The 10288-nt window shown below is 34.7% G+C and overlaps 1 protein-coding gene across 1 annotated transcript in view; it reads right to left on the bottom strand.

The window, feature by feature from the left end:
* Positions 1–457: 457 nt before the first annotated feature.
* ITGAV (integrin subunit alpha V) overlaps positions 458–10288 on the bottom strand; it is a 50651-nt gene continuing 40820 nt past the window's right edge. Inside the window, exons 26-30 of the mRNA XM_082313135.1 lie at positions 9444–9557; positions 7632–7745; positions 7432–7539; positions 6278–6400; positions 458–5897 (exon numbers count right to left, since the gene is read on the bottom strand). Of these exons, the coding sequence (XP_082169261.1) occupies positions 5802–5897; positions 6278–6400; positions 7432–7539; positions 7632–7745; positions 9444–9557 (555 nt within the window). The 3' untranslated portion in view covers positions 458–5801. The remainder of the gene's footprint in view (positions 5898–6277; positions 6401–7431; positions 7540–7631; positions 7746–9443; positions 9558–10288) is intronic.

Below are 10288 nucleotides of genomic sequence, written 5' to 3'. Positions count from 1 at the left end.
AATATTTTTTTTTGGTATACAAAAATTTTTGTATGAAATCAGTTTTCTGGTGACAGAATAGAATTTGTGACTAGATCCTCTTTCATGCTTGTGATTACAAAAAGTTTTTCACTCAAGGTTAATACGTGCCACTTTACCTGAGAATGTAAAAGTTGTGTAAAAGTGACCTTTTTGTATTTAGTAGATAACTGTGGATTACAAACATATATACTATGAAATATTTTCAGGTTAATTAAGTGCATTTTTAAAAATAAGCTTAGGATTATAAAACAAAACAAAACAGCATTCCTGTTTATTAAGAGGTATTTTATTCCAAAATTCTAAAGATCAGAATCAACTCAATACTTACATTTTTCAATTTATCCAATCATAATATTTTGAAATTGTATACATATATAGAAAAATACAACCTAATAAAATCAATCAAATTTGAATTAGGATGAAAAGAATGAGCTGAAAAGAAAACCATAGCTTAATAGCTATATATTTGATATCAGTACAAAATTACTGTGCCACAATACCCATTTTTTTTCCAAGATTTATAATTTAATAAAAAATAAGGTGACTTCAAATGTATATTGCTCTCCTTAAATGTACCGAAGACCTTTGAAACAAGTTCATAGTTCTTGAAAATATTCCCATTTATGTTACACGTATTTACTACATGACTAAAAAACCCAAAATGCAGCACTCCCGTTAGTATGTTAATTTTCTGCTTGTGCAAACAACGCTCTACTGATTTAATGCACGAGCAAAAACAAAAAAGGCAAAAAAATTCTATTACAAAGACATAAAATGTTACATTTTCAACATACTTGTATCATAGCAAATACAGGTTTCCTTCACGGACTAGAAAGGGCCACCTAAACCTGTAAAAGTTTTCTGAAGATTCAAATGCTACATTAAATCTTCATATACTTTGCAAGAGCCAAGGGTCAAGTTATTCAACCTTAATGCAGCATATTTGGAGAAGGTCATTGCATGAAAGGTTAGATGTCCTGTGTTATATAAAAATTCCACACACTGGAAAAAAATAGACCGAAATACTAAATACCGTAATCACATGAAACAGTAGTAGCACTACAGACTCAAAGCCATTATTGTATAGTCTCTAGTCAAATTTTCCACAGTGGAGTTAAAGAATATTGTACCAATTCTCAATAACTCAAGAGTTAGTAATGGATACACTTTAGAATAATACATCATGTTTCACCCAATGTGGGCGATCAAAACCTTTCTATACCATTCATTTATCACCTCGATTTAACACATTGGTTTTGTTAATGTCTGTAAAAATACTGACCACTGCAAGTCAACAAATGCTACATCCCTTCTTAGGCAAACAAAATAAACAGACAACTTGGCAGTGAACTAGATCTGGTCATGTTATATTGCACTTGGGAATTAGAAGCTAGAGATTGAGTACCAAAGAGTTCAGATCCCACTCAAGTCAATGAGAGCTATTAGAGCTCAGCATATAATCATGATCCAAACTGTGGGATTCATTTGTGATAGAAGGCCGTTGCCAGCAGAAAACTACTGGGTTCTTCCCATCTCAGAAATAGGCAAACAAACAAAACCATTTCTTTGCTGTAAGGCTCATCAGTGGTCTGCCACCACCTTTTTATTTTTTGGATTTCCATTTTCCTTTTATAAAATCCTATTATTTTTTTTTTTCCCCTCATTAACAGCCAGCAGCAAGGGTCACATTCAAAGCCAGCTGCAATGAATGTCAGGTTTTCTGGGACTTCATTAGACTGTGGAATAGGTCTTAGTCTGGACCAAAGACAAAAACAGACTAGATTTTCACCAGGGTAATGCCGCTCTGTGACTGTTTGTGAGGGTGTAGGACAAAATACTGCAGGGCCTATGCCAGGGTACACAACAGCAAACCTGAATGTTGCAAAAATCTAAGTGCAACATGAATCCTTCAAATCACCAAGAACATGCTGATTATAGCTGAAATATTTTCAAAATACCCGTGAGAGTTTACCTTAAAGACTATTTAAGCATAGACACAAGAAACAACTACATATTAAAAAACTTTGCTTGGAATAAATGTTTTATAAAGAAAGAGCATATATAATAAACTTTAAGAAAGTTTCCACAAGCGTTATGCGAATCAAATATCAACGTGTAAATCTAAATTTAAAACAGAAAAATGGGACAAATAAAATTATAAGCTTGACACTGATACCTGCGAACATTTCCTCAAAGATTTCAACTTATGTTGACAAACGTATCCCATATTTGACTTTGCAGTCATGCTTAAACAAAAGCTATCTCCACAATTTGGTAGTTTCTTGAAAGAAATGTAAACCTATAAATTAGGTTCCTTGCTTTATGTTTTCTAAATATTGTCAAATATAGTAATAGATACTATGCATTTTGTAATATAAATCACTTTTTAATACTGATCATGAGATGCTGCAATAATTGCAAACTGGAGTAGTTATAGGATTTCATATTTCATTATAAAAGATATAGCTCTTTTAAAATGTTTTCATTGTCTAAATAATTATATAGCTGTTGATTTTATATTCATAAAAATACACTTCTGAAACATAACTCTCAAAAGAGAACTAATTCTGTTACTGTACTTGTATTTTTTTAATGCTTGCAGTATGCATCTTATGCACATCAATTTTGACTCAAGGGCATTAATTTCATTCCAAAATACTTTTTTTTAAAGTTTCTTTAAAAGTTTTAACATCATTCTACAATATTTGCTGTAAGAATACATCAATGCTGACATAAGTCAGTATGACATTTATACTGACACAAGTAGATATATAGTCTGTAATCTTATTGCTGAATCTAGAACGTGGTAACAAATGTTTCCTGCACTCCCATTCAGGAAAACATCCTGTTCAGAATCTTCCCGAAACACAAATGTTACTTTAAACTGAATTTGGGGTGTTACATCTATGTTCACTAAGTAACCTGTATACTCCATATACTACTAGGGTTTTTTTTAACCAAACTGGAAATTAGCGGACATGGGAAAAGCAACTATTTGCTTTTATTCTCCAGTAAAATGCAAAAAAATAAAGATCACTTAAATAAGTCTTACTTTATCTAACTCCAATAAATGGAAGAAACTTTCCATAGCTACAGTAGTTGTACCAATAAAATGTACCTTTTCATCCTGAAAAATCAGCAAAATGAGTTTCCAGTTGCCACAGTAAAATTAAGATGCAGTTAGCACTGACAATCACAATACTACAGTATCCCTTCCATATGAGCTGAAGAGATCTTGATCGTGCCTTTTTTTTTTCATCTCGTTATAACGCCTAGACATGCAAGTAGTCTAATAAATTTCAAGTCAACACAGTGCGTACATGTAATGAAAGCACACATGTAAGAATTAGAGCTATAATCTGTCTGACAGTCTCTTAAACCTCTTAACCTACTAAGATTAAGACTGGGTAAAAACAATCTCTTTGCATATAGATCATCAGTTGACAAAGTCTGTGAACTAGAAGCCTGTGTAAGTAACTGAAATTGTGTTTTAAAAAAAGTCACATTTTGAGGCCAGGATCAAAACCCGACTCCTGATTCTCTACCATATTACTAGTAACAATACCAGAAGTAAAGACAAAAATAAAATGTTGGCCACACCAAAGACCTTGAAAATTCAGTGAAAGTGGAATTATGCCCTATACCCTCTCATATAAACTAACTATATCTAAATAAATTGCCTAAACCAAAACCGTGTAAATGGATAAATATGCAAGCCTGTATCTGATATACATACTGGCCCCCGCGGACTTTGTGCTGTCTCTCTTAACGACTCAAATGCCATCACGGTTCAGTGAGTAAGAATGGACTTAACGAAAGCCATTTGTGGATTTTAAATCTCAGAAAGGATGCAGAGATGAGAGTTGAATCAAACTGTTCATTTCAGATAATTCTGGGTTTACTGGGCATTGCAGCATTGATGGGGGAGATGCAGCTTTGAACAAAAAACCCCAAGATACAAAACCAAACCAAATGCGAGGTTTTTTTCTCCTTTTAAGAGTTTGTCTACATAGAAATCTCACTGGCATGATTACAGTAGAAGTCTTCCTTTCTGTATGTGGCTGCATACAGGGAGTTTATAATGTAATTTATTCCCTTTTTGGAATAGACAATAAACAAATCTCATATAAGGCACCTTTGCAATAGTTTAAGTATGTCCACTCTAAGATTTGTGCAACACAGCTACACATGGTTGCAAGCCAAGCAACCTCCTAATTTGCAGTTACATTTCTACTGAAATGCATATAGACAATGTTCGTGTGTTCTCTCCTTAGTAGAAGCAGCTTCATTTTACCACACCAATGCCGAGGGAAATAAGCTAAGAATGACATAAACCTGTGGCTTTAAACCACTGAATTTTTTGTATGTTTAAAAAAACAACAATGAAACAAAATATTTAGTGTTTTTTCAGGTAATGAAATGTATTGAACATAATGAAATGTCTTGTGCAATGAAATGTCTTTTGTGCAATGAAACATACAATGAATGAATGAAATGAAACAAGCCAAATCAACCTTCTCTTTTCAAGCCCTTTTGTGTTGCCAGCTATACTCTGCTTCGTTTGACAAGCTCTGTTCTCTCAGGGCAGGTGCCAAGGCAGGCATGAGTGTGGCTAAAGTACTGATGTAAGCTAGATACGTTTGGCTGGCAGATAGTCTAGTTTAAATACTCCCTATGTTACTCCATCCTGCACTTGGACATAGCCAACCACAGAACGCAGGAATTAACAACAGCTTCCTCACAGTGCATCAGGTAACCTGTCAAAAGTATTCCATCCATTGCTTTGCCAGAAACCGAAATTCAACCCAAGTAATATACAAACTTAACTTCCAGCCCTGCGGATGTCTGACTTGTGAACATAAAGGCTATGGCTTTTCTCATCAGACATGTCTGTTGGCAGCCGCAGTCAAGCAAACATCTTGTCCCTGGCAGTGCCTGAATGAATCCATGCTGCCAAGAATTCTGTGGAACACCTGGATCCTGCTCTGTGGAAATACTCAGCAGAGTCTTTGGATCTTGCCCTGAATCGTTTCGCTAGGTCCCATAGAAAGTACGTCATCCCCAGCTTTCTACCACTCACTTCTGTTTCGGTAGGCTCAATTCCTACAGTAAGAGACCTAGGACCTGAAGAACAATATTTGTAAAGTCTAGAGGGAAACCACAAGACACATGACTGAGCAGGGAGGGAACAGGCCTGCAGAACAGGTATCAGATGTGAATGACTTCACTGAATAATCTCTTTCATATTCTTTGAGCAGGAGGAAAATCATCAGCAGAGTCAGTGTATCAAAGAATATTCTTCAGTTTTGTAAAACAAGCTATGTTCATTTTTTTGTGCAACTAGCTTTCAGGAGCTAGGAAGTGAAGTGTAGTGTACTCCAACAAAAATCAATCAAAACTAAACGTATGATCCGACAAGTATCTATGGAAGCTGTTGGCTTCAAGAGCAAATGCAGAATCTGTGTAATAATTCATGTAAGGTTGGTCCGTGAATCAAAAAAGATGATGTCTCCTACATCCCAATAAGCAAAATCACAGCACTACATATTACTTAATTTTTTCACACACAAATCAGTGCAGATGTGTTAGTCACATGGATGAACATAACTAACATAAAAAGGAGGATTTAAATCTATTGCTCTTATTTTGTACGTCCTGATACCTTCTGAGACCAGCAGCTTTGCAGTCATGAGTGTTTTTTCCTTAAGGGGGAAACCAATATTCATAACCAAGATGTAGGCATTTTAAAATTTCAGAATGTCTTACAGATAAAACTCTGCTTAAGCTTCTGATGTTCCTTCTCCATTTTCATGCGGCTGCAGTTGTTCTCTTTCTTGTTCTTCTTGAGGTGGTCTCACACGTTTGAAAAAGCCCATCTGTGATTCAGAGAACAGTAAAGAAATTACATTGCTATTTTCAAAACATACACACATCCTTTCTCTTTTCTTCTTGATCAGATCTTAACTGATTATTTGATTTTTTTCCCTCCTACTCTCTTTTTCCTTATTTTTGACATCCAAAGCCAATAAATATTAGCTGAAAAATTAAACTGAGTAATTCAGCGCAATCACAGACATCCTCTTTTATTCAACTTCTTCCTGACAAAGCTGAAAAGTTTTTACAGTTATCCAAAAACTTAACTGATTCAGATGATTAGGGGATCAAGGTATTTCTGCAAGCTGCTGGTTAATATTTGAAGTAATACATCACTAGTAGGGGAAAGAAAACAATACAAAATCCCAAATGCAGTACTTACCCTGTACATAACAAACACTAGCACAGCCAAGAGCAATAATCCTGCTAGGACAGCCAAAATTATAACCCACACTGGCACAGGCATAGGCTGTGGTTGAATGCCCCATGTAATATTTGTAGTAACCTAGTAGAAAAATACAATAAATCACACTTTGCACGGCAGTGACATGCCGAGGCCATTCATGCAGTTCAAGTCTTGTATATCTTTATTCTATAGTGTTTCAAATAATCTTAATCCATCATAAATTACTTTTTCTCTCCAACGTGAGTAAACAGGTATAGATTAATAGTGACACACAGGTTTCATTGACCCAAATTGAATAGGATTTTAAATTTAAATAAAAACGGGACTTTGAGGGTTTTGGTTTTCTTTTTTTTTTTGTTTGTTTGGTTTTGGTTTTTTGCAATCAATGATACCACAGCAACATGTATTCTGTAATGCTTGATGATTTTCAGTAAAACTATAGAAATCTGGAAATATTTGGGAATTAGAGAAAAATAATTCAGGGCTTTTCCTTTTTTTCTTAAAAGGCAGTACTCCTTGAAACGAAAATCAACTCCACAAGGCTTAGGAGAGAAAAAATAGTTAATAATAGGCATTAAAAACCATATTAAAAAAATAAATCAATCACAATCCTTTTCAACCCCTTTCTTAAGATCTTTTATGCTATAGTACCTACCAAAAACTTCTAATTTGGCAGCCCAACTAAATGGCCTATATCTTCCTTTCTTTTTGCACCCTGTCTCCTTTCTCTTTGAAACCCTCTAAGGCACAGATGGTCTTTTTGTTCCACATTCACATAGTACTTCATATAATATAATAAAGGTCCATTATTCAAGCTCTAGTGCTACTACAGTAGAAGACAATTTTCAAGTACAATATTTCTCTAACAACAATGGCATAAACAAAAACATTAGGACTGTTCACCATCTTTTTCTTCATTTTCAGTTAAGTCTTTAAAGCTGCAAATATTGTTAACTCTAGTTTTAGGACAAACAATTTTTGTTTTACCCTCAATTGTATGTGTATGAATCAAATATCTGATAAAATTACAATTAGACCAAGCCACAAAAAAGCTACTCAACAATCATTGGTTTTGTATTAATTTCAAAGTAATTATGTATGGTAACTCAAGCTGGATGTAAATGACTTACTACTGTAGAATTGTGGATATCTTCAAAGGAAAGGTTCTTATAAGGGAACTCTATAACATTGAAAGAAGCAGATGATTTAAGAGAATAGGAGTGATTCTGATTTTCTTTCTGTGTAAGAAAAAACAAAATTAGTATTGCATGTGGATACAAAACCCACTGTTTTTGTTTCAGAAGCAGGGACAGAATATTCAGTCACTCACATTCATGAAAGTTTGCATCCAAAGGCGTGATTTTAAATACAATATTGCACTCTTTCCCCTTTCCAGGTGGCCAACTTGACAGACTATCTTTAAACAATCAGCAGTTCCACAGCCCTGCATATAAAAATAGGAAGGATATTCCAAATATGAAAATATTTGAAAAGTCGTTAATGGCATTACTTTACTCATATCCATACTTTATTGTCCTCTTTTCCTGGCAAAGCACCATAAACCATTCAAATATATTAAATAACCTCCAGTACTGAATAATTACTTATAGTGTCCCATAAGTTCGCATTCAGAAAAATACTATGTGACCCACTTGGATCCCAAATGGGAAACAGCTGGCAGTAGCTTTTAGGTATGTACTTACTTTTTCCTACATATACATATGTAGGAAAAAAAAAGGGGGGGGGGGGGGGTGCGGGGCGCAGTTTCTGGTCAATTCACATTACCATCCTCCACAGGTTTTTTGATAGGAAAACCCATGGCAATTAACTGCACTTGGTGCCCGCAAAATACGCTTTGTTGCATTCAGTGGAAGTCTTCAAACTTGACTGACTAACTTAATCTATAAGCCATACTTAGGACTACAGAAGTTCAACTGGCCTTTCTCAACCACATTTCCATTAAAATCCATTTGATAATATTGATGCTAAACCACCAGTATTTCAAGAAGAAAGCACAGCAAGACAAGGCGTCATCTTATAATTGTGATTTTAGCTGTACTATAGATAAAAGCACTGTACAGCATAGGTACATCTGCCAGTGTAAGTACAACTCTGTGAAATTATTATGAATACTGGATATTAGTCTCTGGGGTGAAATCCTGCTAAGTCATTGGGAAGATATGGCAAAACCCAAGCCCTTTTTAAAAAAAAAAAAAACAAAAAAAACCAAACAACCAACCACACACAAACAAACAAAAACACCAAAAAAAATCCAACCAAACAAAAAAACCCAACCCACACCCTTCAGAACTGCATTTGTAGATACTGAAGAATATTTGTAGCTTATATCTAAAAAAATAAAGTAACATTTCTCACCATAAAATAAGAAATTAATTCCTATTTTCGCTTTCTTTGCTCAGCCCTTTTTTTGTCTTCTCCAAAGCCTAAATACTTCTGGAATCAGGGTTGTACTGCCTTAGTCCCATTGGTCCACCCTAAACTCCCAAGCATTTCTCCCAGCTGCCTGCCCTTCCTGCCTTGCCCAAAGCAGGGACAGGTTCATTTCTGCAAGCCCAGTTACAAAGACAGTGATACGGTAATAAATTTACTTCATATTACAGATTATTTTCAATCTTGTTTAGGAAGGACAGGTCCTCCACGTGTCTGACTACGGAACGTCTACTGATGAGCTAGGAAATGTGTTGTTAAATCAGTTGTAATTTGTAGCAACGATACGACTGCAGCACTCACCTGCTTCCTCTCAATTACCCTATTTTACCAGCCTTCCTCCTCTGAAGTACTGATTTTCAAATTCAGAGAACAGCACAATATAGAAGACTGACACTGAATGAAGTGCCCAACTTGACCTTTGTTTTTAAGGGCTTAAAACATAACAGCACAAAACCACAGGCATATGCCTCATTGGCTGATTACCCTCAGGAAAACTGATGCACATTGAAAAAAACAAACAAAAAAAAACCCCAAACCAAAAGCACTCCAGAGCATGTGACTTTGTCTGTTAACCGTTTAAATACAGAACATGGATTTTCTGAAGTGATTCTTCATCTGATGGAGCTTTCATTTCCATCTTCGTTTTAAGAAAACTGAAAATATCATCAACATATCAATGCTGAGAGCTTACCAAAGTATGCACGTCTCCTTCAATGGCAGTTACATCCCTTCGACTGATGCGATGATCACGATTATCTTCCCTGCTAAGTGTTTCATTCTTCTCATCATCTTTAGAAGCAGAAATCTAGGATACACCAAGGAAACCCAGATAATAAATAATTCTTGCATTTAGATATTTGCAGACTTCAAAGTTAAGGTCAAGAAAATATATAACTGATCAGGTTTTCTCTCTTTCTATCCTAGCTATTCTTCAGAACCTGGCTTTACCTACAGCTGTAATTAAAATGTTACTCCTGCCTTTTCTGGATCACTGATGCAAATTTCTACTAAGAACTAACACAGAGTCTTAAGTATCTTAATTCTTCTTCAACTTAAAACTTTTTAATGTATAGAAAAAAACCTCTTAGACTGCAATAAATAATTCAATTTTGCAGTCGTTTATTAAAGACATTTCCTCAACATTTCAGTTTTTAACTCTGAAAAAATAGGACTAGTATGGTACTCATGTAACACATACCACTGTATATGTGTACACATGACAACTTTTTTTACAAGGGGCTTGAAAAAGTTTTCAGTATATTTAATAAATTATTTCAGTAATCACTTAGAAAATGTAATATTGCAAATTTACATATGGGACTAGGCAGAGCTATGCTACTTGTCCTCTACATAACAAATTTATATGAGAAAACTTACAAGGGAGTTGTAAAAAATATATCATTACAAATGGTATAGCAAAAGCACAGGAAATTTGTATTTATATATATTCACTAAAATTGTTTTCTGATTATCAAAGATACATGAGTATTCTTTGTTGTTCTATACACTGAATATCTTCTCTTAGTCTTTTTATAC

This window comes from Platalea leucorodia (assembly GCF_965183815.1).
Source record: "Platalea leucorodia genome assembly, chromosome: 5".
In the NCBI taxonomy this organism is placed as follows: Eukaryota; Metazoa; Chordata; class Aves; order Pelecaniformes; family Threskiornithidae; genus Platalea; species Platalea leucorodia.
The sequence above is the reverse complement of the archived record's forward strand: the minus strand, read 5'-3'. Positions and strand labels throughout refer to the sequence as shown.